This window comes from Camellia sinensis, chromosome 1 (genome assembly GCF_055761805.1).
Source record: "Camellia sinensis isolate YWXY chromosome 1, ASM5576180v1, whole genome shotgun sequence".
Lineage (NCBI taxonomy): Eukaryota > Viridiplantae > Streptophyta > Magnoliopsida > Ericales > Theaceae > Camellia > Camellia sinensis.
Genome location: NC_138961.1, coordinates 163553634 through 163572713, shown reverse-complemented (window position 1 = coordinate 163572713; position 19080 = coordinate 163553634). Strand labels below are relative to the sequence as shown.

Below are 19080 nucleotides of genomic sequence, written 5' to 3'. Positions count from 1 at the left end.
AACAACATGATAATATCAACGATTATGTCATCAGTTCATTACAAGTATCTGTGGAAGCTACAATGATCAAATACAATACATAAAATTAATATCATTCAAGGTTTACAATATATTGAAAATGTTTACTGTTAAAAAGTATTTAGATTGAAAAGTGAGCTGATGCAAGTTTGCAACATGGCCAGAAAAAAAAAAAGATTGAAAAGTGAATTGGAATCCAACTTTATTTTGGATTACTGACATCTTGAATCCCCTCGAGAAGTAATGTAATACTATATTCTAAGGTATAGAACAACAAGCAAACTTAAGTAAAAAAAAAAAATTTAGAATCTTATAAAACATGATTTAATAGCGGTGCGGGTCGGTGCAGTTTGGAAGAAAAATAGAAACCGGTGAATTGATAAAAGTGTCACTAGAATTTGCCATTTTTCTTACCAAAAACCGGCGGTTCGATTGACAAATAATAATGAATTTGCCTTGGTGGTGCGGTTCGGAGCGATTTTGGCGAGTTCGGCGGTTTCGGCGATATTATGCACACCCCTAATCTCAAACAAACATAAGATTCAATAAAATATTCATTTCCTTATATTTAATCTCATGACTAAACAAATTTAGGATACACATCTTATCTAACTAAATAATTCAAAAACTATAATATCTTAGGATTAACAATTCGCTAAATTATAATATCTTTTTATTCAATTCGTCCAAACAAATATTACCAAATGTGAACATTTACATTGAATTGGGCACTGCATGCAAACAGGGAGGAGGGTGGGGCAAGGGGGAATGGCCCCTCCTATGTTTTTCAAAATTTTATTAGTACCCCTATAATTTATGAGATTTCTATTATGTGTCCATAAATGGTCCCTTGAATTTTAAACTTTTTTATTAACCCTTTATTTTATAAATGTTCTTAGCATATTTATGACATAACTTTTAACTATTTCATATATGGAAAATTTTATTATACACACTCCCCATCACATACACTCTTCAGTTATGTTATTTTTTTTCTTTAATTATGACCAATTTTTTTCTTTAGTTATGATCTTATTTTAGTTATAATCCATGATATCTTTGTGTATATCTCATATGTAGTTATGATTTTTTTTTTTTTAGTTATGATTCAAAAAATATAAAATTATGTCATTTTCTTATTTATTTGTGTACAATAGTCTTTCCGTTCATATATTATGAATTATATTGATTTTCTTTGTAAAATCCATTTATTAGTATTTTGATTAAAAAAAACATATGGAAGTATAGTTTTTAATTATATAAATTATATCAACCAATAAATACTTTAAAATGACAATCTAATAAATTTTACACTAAAAATCTAATAAATTTTACACTAAAATCTTAATTATATAGCTCAAAATTTTATAAATAATTGATTAAGTATTAAATTTTTTTTTGGATATAATTCTATTGATTTTTTTGCTAAATTTTCATAACCATTCTGTTGTTATTTTTTTAGCTACACTTACCTTACCTTACCCCCTTTAAATAAAATTTTTATTTTCGTCCTTAACTGTGAATAAAAAAAAAAATTTGTGAACTTGAAACTATCTGTACTTTTGTTTGACTTCGACCTTAAATCCCATGTTTATCGTAATGGTTGAAATTGAATTTTAGAGTGATATGATCGACGGTTATGATATGAATATTCACACGAATGTAAATTATATTATGATGACTCTGCAGATTGTATTATTCAATACAAAATTATTATTAAAATATAAAAATTATTTAAAATAATCTAAATAAATATATATTTTAATTTTTTTATAAAAAAAATAAATAAATAAATAACACGTAAGTGTACTTATTTATCAAATCAAATATCATTCACAACATAATTTTTTTAATCAGGCTAAAATAGAAAAAAAATAAAAATAAAAAACCAACTAAAAGATTGTAATTTGTAATATATATATAATAGGTGACGTCAATAATAATACCATAATATATGTTGATATATTAATTAATACATGTAGCACTGATTCCCAAATAGAAAGTCTTTTTATATTTTTTCTAAAACTTCGTTTGACATTAGTTAATATAATCAATTTTTTTATGTTGGAATTTTTTTAGCCTTATTTGTTTAGATTTTTATTGACTTTTTTTGATTTGTGAGAAAAAAAATATAATAATTATAAATTAAATGTGGTGTTTTATCTTATTAATTAATTTAATTAATTTAATTATTTTGTGCTTTATTAGCTCCAAAATGATAACCAAACCAGTGCTAAGCTGGCCGGGCCGGGTCGAGACCCACCCTAATATTCTCTTTCCTTCGTCTATATCAATCAACTACTCGACGAAACAAAAAGTTGTCAGTTGATTTCTCAGAGAGAGAGAGAGAGAGAGAGAGAGAGCGTGTGGTCGAGAGAGGAGAGCGTGTGGTGGAGAGAGGGAGAGAGAGAATGGAAGTGTTGGAGAGAAAGAGATAGCTAGGGTTTCGGAACTCGAACTCCCTGAAACTTCACCCTTTTTGCGTTCTCTGTCCGCCATAAGAGTCTCTGGTTTCTTCATCGCCGTTTGATTTGTTGAAAACTTTCAATCTCCGACTAGAGTTTCGGTTTTTTCGGTGATACGACCGTTAGATTTATAATATCTTTCCCTTTCCGGCGAAAATTCCCCTTTTTCCGGTGGTATCACCGTTCGATTCCCCTCAAAACTCCCTATTGTCGGCAAAAAAGTTCCCATTTTCCGGTGATATATGGAACCTGCAAAACTCGTGTAATCCCTATTTTGCATCTACCGTGCTTTTTCAAGTCTATTCTTTGATCTGTTCAATTTAATCAGATTCAATTTTCTTTGATAATTTCGGTGTGCTTTAGGTACTTTGGAGTGTTAGATACGCTTAATTTTATTATTTTTTCTTTTTTTCTGTTCAATTATGGATTTTGAGTTGCTTTCAAGTGTTGCCTAATTTTGTTTCCTTATTTGGAGATTCTATTTATGGTAAACGAGGAGTCAATAATTGATCATAGAGGAAGAGAGACTTAGAAAAGCGTTTTTGTAAATCATTTGATGAGCTTTGGATTTGTCTAATTATAGTTGAAGTTAATGTTTGGTTTGGATTAGATGTGCTCCTAAATTTGGTTGATCTAATTGATTAAATGAAATTAATCATCTCCTGATACAGTAGTTTGCTACAACTGTCAGGAACCACTTTCTATCCTCTGATTTTCAGCTTTCAATTATATATATATATTGCTCCAATTCAGAGAACTCTTCACTCATTCGTCATATATATATTCTTCGAGTTCATAGAAATGGCTGTTTCTTTGACTCGTTTGTCGTGTTGGTTGTGGGGTGGGAAAGACAAAGAGCCTGTCTCTAATGGGTCTTCCCTAAATTCTTCTTCGGATTGGGGTTTGGGTTTGAGGGAATTGGAAAATGTGAAATTTCCTACTGTCAAGGGGGCGAAGATTGCCGCCTCATCAACCCGAAAGGTTAAGAGGAAATGGCAAAGTAGGGAAGAGAGGAGAATTGACAAGGAATATGATGCTATATTGGTGCCATCAGATGGTGTTTGTTTGTCGGGGTCTGAATCCGATGACTCGGACTGGTCAATTGGGTGGTCGGAACCACACGCCCCTGATTTCCAGAGTGATGATGAGGCAGACAACAGTTTTGCAGTGCTGGTTCCTTGCTACAGGTATGATTGCAAGGAGATGGAGGAGGGCCCAAATACTCACTTCTCAAGTGCCATCAAGAACCTCCCAAATAAGTATGCTGGTAAGACCCATTCTATCATCTGTAAAATTTCTCTTTAATTTTAAGTTTCTAGTTTGTTTTACTTATCATGTTTTATAGATCTTATACATGGTTTGGTTATATTTTTTGGTTTGAGATAATGATAATAATAATAATATCAGAAATCAGAAATGGGAAAAGGAAAAGGAGAAATATCCTTCGTTTTGTAGTTTTATTGTTGTGAAATGGATTATGACATTTTTATTTTGCTAAGGTAAGGCTGTGAAAATTGTTTGAAGTATATAATACCACCATACTCAAAAAGAGTATAGATATTAATATTAACACCTAAAAATCTACAGACGAAAGTAGTAGTTTAGCGCCAAGATTTTTAGGTGTCCTTAACCATTGTTGTACACAAAATATGGGCAGATGAAGATATGCTTGCCGCACTGATCTTTTAATAAAGGGGTAATAAAGCAGCAGTTTTATCCTTTTCTGCAAAGTAGTATATTTACTTATGTTTCTTTTTCATGTCTTTATGATATTTTCTGTTCATAATTGTATTTTTTTCTTTTCCCCAAAAGTGAAGTGTTATATCACCTACACTCCTCTGTTTTAGTGGTTAATCTTTACATGATACTGCTTTTTTCTTGTCATTATCAAAATTGTATTTATGTTGTGTAACTGGATGCAGTTATATTGGTATTGGTTTTACTACAAAATGAAAATATCAATCAATGTTTGGAACAATAGACAAATGTTTGTTATGACAGTTTTGGAGCTAATTCTTATAGTCAAAATTTCAATTTCCCTTGCTCATTTCTTTGTAAGTCATTCATTGAGCTGGAATTACTTGCCAAACTTCTGAAGCTTTTCTGGGACTTTTAATTTTTAATTTATTTGTTTTACATTGCAAAGATACTAATGGCAGCTGGGTTGACCACAATGATGAAATGAAGAGAGTATGATATGATGCTGTGGACTACTCAAAAGTTCAAAACGGAATCTACATGTTTGCTAATGTTGAGAAACTACTTAAATTTATAATCCTATCCACCTCGTCTAACTAACCAAAAACTTGGGTTCTGTTTGGATCATGGATTTAAATAGTGATTTGGAGAGGAAAATGAAAAGGTGAGGATCTTGGATTTAGATAGTGATTTGAAGAGGAAAATGAAAAGGAGAGGGAAATGTGAACGAAAGATAAGTTATATTTTTTCTGCATCTCCCTTCATTTTTCAAATCTCTATCCAAATTTATGATCTAAACGCAACACTAAGGATCTTAATGGGACACAGGCAGATTTTCCTCTGAAAATGGCTGGCATTCATTTAAGCTTTTGAGGGTCATCCTATTCTGTCCAAAAAAAGAAAAAAGAAAATGCAAGGGCCCTTGATTTCAAATACCATTTATGATGTTTCTTTTCTGCAAGGGCCCTTGATTTAGTTACTTGTGTACTTGACTCAGTATTGAGCTGAACTATTGAATGTTTGGGCTCTTTAGTTACTTTTTACTTGTACTTTGATGAAGGAAAATGCAATTGTATTCGGTTTCTATTACCTTGTAGGCCTACGATTTGTCAATCATGCTTAGTTCTGTTCTTTTGGGTTGGATATGCAGATGGCAAGAAGTATGCAGAGCAGTGGCTTTCTTCTCTTCCATAGCGCTGAAGCATACTGATTGGTTACTGTACTAGTTCTGAGGCAAATATTTGAATAGAGTTTGTTATGATATAGATTAGATATTTAGAAGGGGAAGAAAAATAGTTAAAATTTACCGACAAGAAAAAGAAGAAAGAAAAAAGAAAATGAAATTAAAACAAAGAAAGGTGCCTTCTTTCTCTGCAATCTGGCAAAATTGTGGGTAATGCTGTTAATTGCGCCTTGGAGTACTAATGACGGGGAAGAAGACATATATCTTGAAGTTTTCAGCTCATTATGTTAGGTTCTTCAGGTTATCAGGGTTAGGTTTGTGTCAAACCGTAACGTGATCAGACTGCTTTACATGTAAAATGCAGATTCTTTATTGTAAATACTTCGTCTGTGAAATATTTGAAGCATGTTTGTGCTTCTGACTTCCAGCTGCTGTAAATAATTCTCTGCTTCTCTCAAGTTATGAAATCAAAAGGCCAACCAGTTTATTTCGTGTGCTTTTGTGTCTTTCTGCTGTGTTTGGAAAGAATGAAGTAGCAAAAAGTGAATACAGTAGAAATTACATTTTTTATTTTTTATTACCAATTTCTTTTTCTTTTTACAAATTAAAGATCTAAACACATTTTTGACTATATTATCAATTATCCTTCTTTACATGTGCTAATTGGTTGGCATCCTGGAAACAGTTTTCTTGGAACTTTGAAGCAGTGGAAGCACTTCCAAGATATGTCTAACCAAAACAGAAACCTCACAACCTTTTTTCTCCTTCTTATGGCTCTGCTCTTTATATTCTCCTATTTCCCTGTATTACTTGAGAACATTTTCTTGTCTGTTGTGCCACAGTAGTGGTATCAGTACAAAAGACTGATCTCTTCCTTTCGTTGGTGAACAGGGAATTAGAATTTTAGCATTGGAGGAATTAAAAGATTAATAAATTTTTTTATCATGTACATAAATATATATCCTCATTTGATAGGGCTTAAAGTTTGGTTTGCTTTGGTTATGTATAAATACATATGTATGTATAATATGACATATAAATTATATCTATATACATCAAAAAATTGTTTGAAATAATCTAAATAAGCCTCCGTTTGGGAAGTGGGTTGGCTTTTTGACTTTTTGATTTTTTGGCTATTTTAACCTGGTTTGGGAAGGGCTTTTTGACTTTTTTTGTGAGAGAGGATTGTAATGATTATGGGTTGAATTTGATGTTTTGTTTTTTATGGCTAAAATAGTCTATTTTGTTTTTTGTGGCTATTTTAGCCAAAAAAGTCTGGCTTTTTTCTTTCCAAACGGAGCCTAAGTATATTTTTTGACTTTTTACGAAAAAATGTGAAATATGGGTTGGGTTTGAAGTAATGTAGTAGAGAGATGATGTGATTTAAATGAGATGATGTGACTTAAATAGCATAGTTAGGGGTGAGCATGGTCCGGATTGGATCGGATTGGGATAAAACCAGGACCAATCCGTTATTTACGGTTCCTGAAAAATTGGAACCAATCCAATCCATTTAAATCATGGAACCAATCCGAACCAATCCATTTAAATACGGATTGGATCGGTTTAGGACCACGGATTCACATAATTAAATAACAAATATATATATATATATATATAACACTTGAATTTCATAAAAATATAAACATAACGCTATATTAGTTCCATAATAGCAATATTTTTTTCTATAATAACGACATACTATTCTAGAATTTAAACAACCATAAGAAAACTGGTTTCACCATAAGTATTTAGAGCATTGCAAATTAAAACTTAAAACTAACAAACAAAAGTAATAAAAGAAGATATTATACGGTTTTCGGTTTGAGTTTAGATTTTACATAGAATAAGAGAAGATACTATGGGGGAGGATGTATAATAAAAATATAGACTATTTGTATACGGTCCGGATCGGTTCCATTCCGGAACCGTGAGATTCAATCCGGAACCAATCCGTGAACTACGGATTTTTAATTCTTCAATCCGGAACCGAACCACGGATTCAAAAAACCAATCTAAACCTATCGGATTGGACTGGACTGGATCGGATTACGGATTTCACGGATTCCTTGCTCAGCCCTAAGCATAGTGATTTTTTGACTTTTTAGATTTTTTGTATTATGCCAAACTAGGCCTTATCATAAAAGCAGTTTCTAGTAAAATGAAAAAGTTTTTTTGATGTAAAATAGAAAGAGAATATAAGATGAGATAAGAATGCGATATGTTTTTTTTTATACTATGAAACCATTTTATATATAAAATAAAATATATATTTTTAAAATGTCAAAACAAATTATGCTTCTTACAAATACAGAGAAGTCATGATCCTTCATCCTCTTCTTTTAGCTTTGTCCCTAATGAAAATAGTGTTCCTGTTCTACCCCATGCCTGCCATAGTGAATCTTCAATTGGACCACTTCCATGGCTAATGCTAGAGTATTAATGTGTGCAGGGAAAAAAATTGGATCAAACGAGCATTAAATAATAATCAGAAGTGATTGTTGAAAATTAGAGATGGTGAAGAGTTAGCCACCTAAGATAGTATTGTATGTGCCAATGAGAGGTGATTGGCGACAATGAGAGGTGTGGTTGTTGGGGAATATCATCTCCGATGATGGCCGGTGAGTGGTGGTCTGAGTGGGTGGGAGAGGTGGGAAAAGACGTTAAAAAAACATTCTAAACAATTGAAATTATTTTTATTATAAAAATTTAGTATATTTTGTTAATTGTTTATTACTTTTTTAAAATGAAAATAGGTATTAACCAGTTTTTGTTTACATTTTTTAAAAATTTTATAAATAGAAATAGAAAATTATAAATATAAACATTATTTAATAGGCTCGTCATTTTCATTTTCTGTGTGAAAATATTTTTAAAAAAATAAGAAAGCAAATTGTGTTCCTTAAAATATGAAGAAAAAAACAATTGCCAAACAAATTTTGTTGGCTTTTTTCGTGAGCAAAAGAAACAAAAAGGACAGCAAACAGGTCCCCTTCTTGGTTGAGCCTCCTCACAAAGGGTGGTAGTCTATAGCAAGTGGGATTGGGTTGGATGTGCAAGTGGGTCTAAATTTGAGTTTTCATCATTTTTGTGGTTCTTATCCCTCTCCACTCTTGAATTTTGCTTGTGAGGATTCTGGCAGAGTTGGGATCAATTTATGACTCAAGCTTTCTTCATGGAGCACTTGTGGCACCCGATGTGCAATACATTTGCTTTGCTAATCCCATCTAAGTCGTTAAGCTCCTTGATGAGTAAGAACTTTTTTAATTATGTCTAAGAGGATTGTTATAGTTGGTGGTCTCTTCCTACCTGGTTTCAATCAAGTAAAAATCAAAGCTCCGTTTGGAAAGATAGTTTTGAGGTTTTTTCTGGCTAAAATAGTCACAAAAAATAAAATAGACTTTTTAGCCCAATAAAACATCACATATAACCCATAATCATTACATTTTTTTTTTCACAAAAAAATCAAAAAAGCCATTCCTAAATCAGGCTTTTTAACCACAGGTTAAAATAGGCAAAAAAGTAAAAAGGCAACCTACTTTCCAAACGACACTAGTACTTTTAGAATAATGTTATAAACTATTTATCAAAATAACTACATAAAAATGATGAACCATATTCTCTATCAAATTAAAAGACTTCGGAAATTTGTTTCAAGAATGCTGAATAAATATTTTGCATGTAATGTTGATATAACCTGTCCTTAACCCTTTTACAATTTTGGGACAATTACACACAAAAAAAAATTTCAATATTTGACTCTTATAACAAAATAAATCATGAATTTTTTTTTATCAATTTAAACTTTATGTTTTGATTTATTTTCAATTTAAACCATTTGTCTATTTTCGTTAAGTAAAAGTGAGGGAAAAAATATATATTTTAGTCATTAAACTCAATGTATAGATGTACATAAAATGTCTAAAATGTCATTTTTTATTCAATTTAATCATTAAAATATTATTTTCCATTAGTTTTACTTAACGAAAATATGCAGATAGTTTAGATTGAAAAAAAACAAACAAAATATTAGTGTTTAAATTAAAAAAATTAAGAATTCAAAATTTATTTTGTTATAAGGGTCAAACCCTAAGATTTTTATTTTTGTTGTAATTTCTCCTACTTTTTTTTATTCAAAATTAAACAAATAGTGTACAAACAAATTTATTTTTAAACTACAGTAAAACACAATTAGTAATTACGCTTTTCCTATAATATTTCAATATAAATACTTAAGAAAAAAGTAAAAAAAGTTAAGGAAAATTGCACTTCAGTGCAAGTTTTCAAAAATAATTGTAAATTAGTGAAAAATTTTATCAATTTTAATAATTAAAGTTATAAATTTTTTGTAGAAATACAAACTTAATTGGTTTACATTATTTTTTTGCAAATTGAATTTTTTATTTTTCGTATTTTTTTTGTTTTTAGTTAATATTTTAATATTTTATACAATTTTTTTTCGATACATCTAATTTAGATACACTTCAAAAATATAATATTTATGAAAAAAAAACTTTAAAAAGATACCAAATACAAAAATATTTACAAAAAATATATGAAAATTCACTACATTTTCGTATTTTATTGTATTCAATAAATATTTTAAAGATTTTTGTACAAATTGTATACTTTTTAAGTGTATCAAGATTAAGTGAATCTAAAAAGGAAAAAATAATAATTAAAATATTTTTAAAAAATCACTAAAAATACAAAATATGAATTGAAAACTTAGAAAATTGTTTTTAAATATTCCAAACCAATTTTCTCAAAAAGTTATCAGCAATAATTTTTTAAAAAATAATTGCTAACTTGTTTTGCCATAATTTGATGATAAAATTTGGGATCAATCTATCTCCAGTCCACTGAACGGATGGTATTGTTTGAGCTCGTGGGGTCCACTATAGCCCCACCTCAGTAATTCAAATAATTCATTTTTTAGATTATAATGAGTAAATCATCCATAAAAAAAAAATATCGATCTAATAATCATAACCACTTTAGTTATTGCATTTATTTCCTAAAAATTGGATAGCCTAGTTTTCAAATTATGTTTGTCTATCAATTGTTTTACAAATAAATATCATAAAACTAACGTGGATATGGCCACGTAGTACTTTGAAATTATTGTATAATTTTCCGATTTCAAATCACTTTAATTTTTTTTATCAGTATTTTACATGTTGTGGTCTAAAAATCAAATGATTTAAATTATCAAAATAAAATCTCATAAATAGTAGCATTCGAGAAGATCATCCCTCTAAAATTTTTTCATACACTATTTTTTTAATTTCAAATAAAAAAAATTCAAAATATTACTCAATTTTTTACAGGCATATAGTACTCGACGAGTTCTACACCTTGAACGGTTTGAATTATCGAAACAAGACTCGTGGTGGGCCCCCACGGGCCCAAAGTATCCTCGAGGAGGGAAGCCATTTCCATAACTAATAATGTCATACTTATCACATTTTTATGTTATATTATACCTACCATTTTATTTAAATAAAATACTAGCGTAAGGGATCCCAAATCAGTATACGTCTAATGCAGTATTGATAATTAAACTAACATAATAAATAATAGGGTAAATTACACTGATCTCTTGAAATTGTAAAAAAATATAGTAAATCTTATAAATTTGACATAATTACATTAGACTCTCCAGAAAGTTTTAATGCACATAATACTTAACTCCATTTTTATCAAAAATTTGTTAGTCATATAGATAAAAAAAAAATGATATTATCATTTATTTAAAATATATATATATATATATATGTATATATATTTTATATTGTTTATCTTTATGTCTCCACATTATATTTACATTAATTTTAATCCTTTAACCATACTAAAAAGAAATTAGGTGTAATTATACAAAAATTACAAGACTTGTTATAATTTTTCCAAACTATAAGAAGGTGAATATAATTTATCATAAATAACAACATAAAATTTTAGAAGTAGATGCTGCGTTGACATAAATGTATGCGTGCGTTATCATAGGACTGACCTGCAAAAATGGAGGCCAAGCCCCCTCTGGGCTGAGAGCCAAGGTTCTCTCCTTGCAGCTTCATACTTGCGCTCGTCCTTGCAGGTCTTCGGGTCTACTTTTAGGCCCAATTTTAATAATCCGAACCGTTCATATTTTATGATTTATTTAGTATATCATACCTGTAAAAAATCAAGTTAATCGGATATCAGAAAGCATATGTTCGGAAAATTGTTTATTAAATTTTTTAAAAAATAGTTTTTAGTTCAATTTTTCGAACACATACTTTCTGATATCCGATCAACTTGATTTTTTACAGGTATGATATACTGAATAAATCATAAAATATGAACGGTTCAGATTATCAAAATTAGGCCTAAAAGTAGACCCGAAAGCCTGCAAGGACGGGTGCAAGCACAGGAACTGCAAGGAGAGGATCCTCATTCCTGGGCTGGAGCCAAGATTCTCTCCTTGCAGCTTCATACTTGCGCTCGTCCTTGCAGGTCTTCGGGTCTACTTTTAGGCCCAATTTTAATAATCCGAACCGTTCATATTTTATGATTTATTTAGTATATCATACCTGTAAAAAATCAAGTTGATCGGATATCAGAAAGCATATGTTCGGAAAATTGTTTATTAAATTCTTTAAAAAATAGTTTTTAGTTCAATTTTTCGAACACATACTTTCTGATATCCGATCAACTTGATTTTTTACAGGTATGATATACTGAATAAATCATAAAATATGAACGGTTCAGATTATCAAAATTAGGCCTAAAAGTAGACCCGAAAGCCTGCAAGGACGGGTGCAAGCACAGGAACTGCAAGGAGAGGATCCTCATTCCTGGGCTGGAGCCAAGGTTCTCTCCTTGCAGCTTCATACTTGCGCTCGTCCTTGCAGGTCTTCGGGTCTACTTTTAGGCCCAATTTTAATAATCCGAACCGTTCATATTTTATGATTTATTTAGTATATCATACCTGTAAAAAATCAAGTTGATCGGATATCAGAAAGCATATGTTCGGAAAATTGTTTATTAAATTCTTTAAAAAATAGTTTTTAGTTCAATTTTTCGAACACATACTTTCTGATATCCGATCAACTTGATTTTTTACAGGTATGATATACTGAATAAATCATAAAATATGAACGGTTCAGATTATCAAAATTAGGCTTAAAAGTAGACCCGAAAGCCTGCAAGGACGGGTGCAACACAGGAACTGCAAGGAGAGGATCCTCATTCCTGGGCTGAGCCTAAGTTTTTTTTTTTTTTTTTGGATTTTTGGAGGTCTCGAATTAGGTCGGCGAGTGGGACAAAACCTTCTGGCCAAGTCTTTCCCAATGAGCTTGACCCAAACGGCCTAGTCTCACTTAACCTGGCCAACATAGGCCGGACAAAAAACCCAAATGGACGTGAGCCAGGCCGCGGGCCTTCTGGCCTAATGATGATGTCTTCAAAATTAAGGTTGTAATGTAGTAGAAGGAGAAATTTTTGAATGCATTAGGGTATGATGTGACATCACTTTATATCAATCATAAATGTATGTATTTTATTATTTCTCAAATATCTACTATAAAGGTAATGAATCATACCATCAAAACTAATCACAATAATAAAAAAATATATATCTTATTTGCATATAAATGTCTTATCGACATATAAAAGTTATTCCAATAAAACATAGAGAAGATATGTTTTCTTTCTTTATGTGAGTGCCAACACATGACAAAATGGTCATTATCATCGATTGGATGGCTGTCTCTTTCTTATTTGGGCTTTTTTCAAAATGGAGGGTCCAACGCTTAATTCGGGAGAACGTAACTCTCAACCATAAAACCATGATTAGGTTGGGGACTTGACTATGCAGATTACCTTCATTCCTTTTTCTTATTGTTTCCCATGTTTACTTTTCTATCTCAAAACCTTGAAAAGTGCTCCATATATACATGGAACTTTTTCACTTCCTAAACCTCCAAGGGCTTCCTATCTTTGTTGTGTCCTTGTTTTGGGAGGGAAAGAGTTTCATGTCCATGGGGTAGAGAGAGAAAGAAAGAAAAAAAAAAGTTCAAATTAGAGAGATGTTGCAGAGAGCTGCAAGCAATGCATACTCATGGTGGTGGGCAAGCCATGTCAGAACAAAGCAATCAAAATGGCTCGAACAAAGCCTTCAAGGTACTAACAAAACCACCACCACCATTTGGGTTTTGGTTTATATTTTTATATAATAAATACAAAATGTTTATCACAATTAATCATAGGTATGATACAAAATGTTTGTCATTATTCTATTTGGAAAATGATATTCTTACAGAATTTTTAGATAAAATTTCAAACCAAAATGAAGTGACAATTGCATTCTTTTAAGAATAATGCTAGGATGACTGTGTTTTCTTTGTTATATTGTGTTTAACACCTTGTGTTGAAAATGTATTAATAACAAATAAGAGTGGTGAAATCCTTTAAATTAATACGGTATTGAGACATAATGTAGTAAACATAACATAATAAGAAAACATGGTCATTCTACCATTATTATCCTTGTCATTAATAATAATAGTGATGAGCATTTTAATGTTAATGATTGAATATAAATGATATACAATTCTGTATAGAGCGAAAACTAGCAGAAAATTATGAGGGTTGTGCTCACCCTGCTAATATATGCCATTTTGTATATAATAAAATGGCCTTCTAAAAAAAAAAAGAAAAGTAAATTGCACTTACCTCCCTTAAGATTTGGAGAAAATATAGTTAATTTAACAATTTTGATAAAATTATATTGATTTCCTTTTTAATGAGGTTAAAGTGATTGAAATTAATACAGATGATGAGTAAACATTGAAATAAACAAAGATAAATATGCACCATAGTAGAAAAGAAATGACACCATTATTTTTTCATTCATATGACTAATGAATTACTGATAAAAAATTATATAATTGTTATGTGAATTAAAACCTCAAGGAAGAATAGTATAATTATGTCAAAAGTGTAATGCTAACTATATTTTCTCAAATCTCAAGGGTAATTTACCCAAATCTCATTTTTTTCTCCATCTTCGTTCTCTCTTTTTTTTTTTTTTTAAAAAAAAAAATCTTTATTTTGCATTCTGTTCTATTATATCATATTGTACATATATGTGTGCTGTGTATTTGGTGAAAAAATTTATTCTTTTGACCTCTTCAATAATAAAATCGTACATGTATAGCATATTGTACACATATATGTGCATGTGTGTTTGGTGAAAAAATATATTCATCTTTTGACCCCCTTTAGTGCTAAAATCCTAGTTACGTCCCTGATTCTGTGTGAAAATTTTATTTATATATGATTACCCTTATAAAGCATTTATATGGACTTGTCTATTATCAAGAAAACAATTCCCATAAAAATATTAGGGTTTGTTGGTAATGTATTTGAAAAAAAATATACCAATGAAAAAGTTTGAAAGCATATATCATTTCTAATTTTATATGAAAATAACTGACCTTTTTTTCATAAAACAAAAGTGTTGTTTTTAAAGTATTTTCCCAAAAATAGATTTTGAAAAAAGTTCTCTACATAAAATTTTCAAGTTATTTAAAAAAAAAAATTTAACAAAAAAAAAAACACAAGAAAGTCCTTAATAATTATTTTAATTTAGTAATAGTAATTCAATTGAAATTTCAATGGTGTTGGAGAATTCAGACCAAATTGATTAACGCTAGCATATTTACCAACTACAATATGAAGTCTGCATGTAGGTTTTCATTTGATATGAAACCCACCGAACATTGTGTATACATTTATTGTTACATTCGTTAGTGTTCTTAAAATTACTGACATTTATCAAACCTGAATAAACTTCAAGTTATCAAAGTTTCTATCAGATTTTGTTGAGAAGCAATATTCGAATATTTTTGTTGAAGTTTATCATTGTCTTCTAATTTTTCTGCCATTTTTTGGGCGGTTGGTTAAAATCTTATTGCTAAAACATGTTAATTTGATAAACATTTCTTGGAATTTACCCAATTCCAAATGGGTCTATTCTTTATCCATTCCATACCAACAATATTCTATGGAACTGCAGACATGGAAGGAATGGTGGAGAGTATGCTTAAACTCATTGAAGAGGATGGAGACTCCTTTGCCAAGAGGGCAGAAATGTATTATAAGAGAAGGCCAGAGCTAGTAACCTTTGTTGAAGAATCTTACCGAGCTTACCGTGCCTTGGCCGAACGGTATGACCACTTATCTACAGAGTTGCAAAATGCCAACAACACCATTGCTACTGTTTTTCCAGAACGAGCCCAATTAGCAATGGATGAAGAAGACAACTATGGTTCTTCTAGAGCTCCAAAGAATCTTTCACAAGCATCAACAAAGGTTCCAAAGTTTCCAAGTAGAGACTTGAACTTATCACCAGCATCAAAGAAACTGCAAAACAAGGAGTCATCAAAAGAAGTAAATGTTAGTAAAACTGCTTCTACTGAATCTGGTTTGAGCAACTCTGAGGCATTTGATGAGGTTGACAAGCTTCATAAAGAAATTTTGGGCCTACAAACTGTGAGAGAGTATGTGAAGAGCTTTTATGAAAGTGGGCTTGCAAAGTATTGGGAAATCGAGAACCAGACCACAGAACTACAAGAGAGAGTTTTCAACTTGCAAGATGAATTCGGGGTGACCAAGGTCATTGAGGATGATGAAGCTCGAGCTTTAATGGCAGAAGCGGCTCTACAATCATGCGAAGAGGTATTGGCTCAATTGCAGGAGAAACAAGAGAGGTCGAACTCAGAGGCAAGAGCAGAGTACAAAAGGGTTGAGGATGCTCGAGAGAAACTTAGGTCCCTAAAGCACAAGTTTCTTCCTGACCAACAAGCTGACGAAGAAAAGACAAATGTCGAAGATGAATATGGGAAAGAAGGAGAGGAACCACAATGCTTGAACTCAAATGAAGGTGATGTGACACAAGCGAGAGATGAATTGGACACTTTACATGAGAAGATTATGGAGTACTTTGAGGTAGACTCCAAAGAACCTTTCACTGTGACAGATCTAGCAGAGAAGATTAATGAGCTTGTGAGTAAGGTGATTAGCCTGGAAACTTCAGTTTCTTCTCAAACAGCTCTTATAGATAGATTAAGGACAGAAACCGATGATCTTCAATCACAAATTCAGATCTTGGAAGATGATAAGGCAACTCTGATAGATGGCGCAAACACTTTGACCAACAAGTTGAGTGAGATGGAGAAAAAGTTTGATGGACTTCAAGATCTAAACCATAATATTGAAAAGCAAAGCAACAGCCTCCAATCAGATTTCACTGAAGCTCGTTGTAGTCTTGATCACCTGTCGGAGACACTACATAATATGAAGCCTGATCAAGACCTCAAGTATATGGAATCATTACAAGAAGAAAAAGAGCTATCTGCTCAAGTCAAAATGCCAGAAGAGATGGAAAAACACAAAGATTTGGAAAGTCCTGGCAAAGAAACAATAGCAGGGGACACAAATGAACAGGTTGTAAGTATTTCTGTCAACACTCAAGAAGAAAAGGAAGAAGAAGAAAAAGTCATTCAAATGCAGTCATATAATGATGATGCAGATACAATTTCTGAGGCACAGGAAGACTCAAAATCATTGGATAAGGTTGATAAACATGGTGTGTTCCAAACAACAGATAATGTTGTCAACACTGAACCACAAAAGGTGGCAGCAAAGAAAGTCGATGAGCTAAAATGGCGGGAGATGCTCCTAAATGGACTTGAGGATAAAGAAGACATTCTTTTAACAGAGTACAGTGTAATTTTGAGAAATTACAAAGACGCTAGGAAGAAGCTCGGTGATGTGCAAAAGAGAAGTCAAGACAGCCTTTGTGAAACGACAGTTCAACTAAGACAACTGAGGAGTGCTATTTCAAAGAGGGATCAAGAAATTAAGTCCTTGCGTCAAAAACTGAATCTTTTGCAAGAAAGTTTTGCTGAAAATAAGGATTTGATAGAAGACAACCAACCTGTCTCTATTCTTCTTCCTCCTGAAAAGGAGGAGGAAAAAGAAGAAATCAAATTGGTTTTAATCGACCGGCCTCAATACATCTCACCAATTGAAGAAAAGCTTCGAAAGAATATTGATGCACTTCAGGGCGACAACTTGGATTTCTGGTTAAAATTTAGCACTTCATTCCACCAGATACCAAAATTTAAAACCAGGTTCCAGGATTTACAATCTGAAATAGCAAAACTCAAGGAAAAAGAAAAGTTAAATCTAGCAGGAAGTGCTACAACAGACATAAAATCAGATGTCTGGCCACTATACAAGCACATGAGAGAAATACAGACTGAACTAACACTCTGGATGGAACAAAGTGCATTGCTGAAAGATGAACAGCAGCACAGATTCTCATCGTTGTGTAGCATCCAGGAAGAGATAACAAAAGCATTGAAAGCAAGTGCGGAAGAAGAAGAAATGACGTTCACTAGTCATGAAGCATCAAAGTTCCAAGGTGAGGTTTTAAACATGAAACAAGAGAATAACAAGGTTGGAGATGAATTGCAAGCATGTTTAGATCAGGTAAGTGCACTTCAAAAAGAAATTGAGAAGACTCTCGCGACGTTGGATGATGAATTTCAGCTCTCTACATCAAAGAGCAACAATCAATCACAAGTGAAGCAGTCCACAGGCCGGCCTCGAGTTCCTTTACGGTCATTCATCTTTGGGACTAAATCAAAGAAGAAGTCATCAATCTTCTCCCGGATTAATCAAAAAATGAACCATGATCTTAGAGATGGACTTCCAATGTAAACTATTATTTTGATTCAGATTGTTTTTCCCGTTTTCTCATTCCTCAGTGTGTTTTTAGGGATGATAGTGGGGTGGATACAAAGGGTTTTCTTATTTATTTATAAACCGAGAGGTATTTGTATTGTTGTATAAAAATAGACTTTGTTCAAGTTTGGAAGTATCAAAATAAGGACTTCTTAGCCATTATAGATTACATTCTTTTTATTTCATTTGGGTTATTCTGAATCTTAATGGTACCATGGGATCATTAAAATCTATCAGTAATATAAATCAATTTTTGAAGTGTCAACAGGTATTTGCGATCGTCCATGCAAAAACCAATTAGGAGAACAATACAAAGATCATCTACAGTTGCTTCAGAACATCTCATAGAACTAGAATTGCAAAGGACCATGGAACTAGAATTGCAAAGGTCCAACATGTCATCTTATGATTTGTTTAGCAATCCTTTAATTAGATTTTCCTTAGAACTATTATAAAGTTGACTAAGAAATACTTTACCTCATTCATTTATCCACAAATATAATTGATTCTATCAAAAGAGTTATCTGGTGAGGCTCTCTTACTTAACGACCTCTTTGAAATCAAATATCATCCATCTAAATTTATTTCCCAAACTATGCAAATTGTGGTTACTAATCATACATTTGACCGAATACGACTAGCAACACACGTTTCACTTATTTTGAACAAAAAATAAAAATAAAAAAAAAAAAAAAAAAAAAACCCATTATATATGAAACATGAGTTAAGAATTGCTGAAGATCAACCTGCTTTCATCTTTTTTTGCATTTGCAATGACCTGAGCTCTGATCGTTCCTAGCTGGAACTTGATATATTGAATTTACTGAACTCCAAAGCCTACTTGGAAATTCTTCCCCTGAAGTCTAACTTGATGAGACACAAAATTTAAATTTTTTTACAATGTGTCATAAATTTGTTATA

General features: G+C 31.5%; 2 protein-coding genes across 2 annotated transcripts; both read left to right on the top strand.

Annotated features, from left to right (window-relative positions):
- Window positions 1-2247: 2247 nt before the first annotated feature.
- On the top strand, window positions 2248-5854 carry LOC114287075 (uncharacterized). The gene is made up of 2 exons (XM_028230346.2): window positions 2248-3750; window positions 5332-5854. The coding sequence occupies exons 1-2, from the start codon at window positions 3285-3287 to the stop codon at window positions 5373-5375; spliced, it is 510 nt and encodes a 169-aa protein (XP_028086147.2). The 5' UTR covers window positions 2248-3284; the 3' UTR covers window positions 5376-5854.
- A 7362-nt stretch (window positions 5855-13216) lies between these two features.
- LOC114287067 (kinase-interacting protein 1) lies at window positions 13217-18328 on the top strand. Its single transcript, XM_028230334.2, has 2 exons — window positions 13217-13527; window positions 15425-18328. Exons 1-2 carry the CDS (start codon window positions 13434-13436, stop codon window positions 18133-18135), a joined length of 2805 nt encoding a protein of 934 aa, XP_028086135.1. The 5' UTR covers window positions 13217-13433; the 3' UTR covers window positions 18136-18328.
- Window positions 18329-19080: the final 752 nt, after the last annotated feature.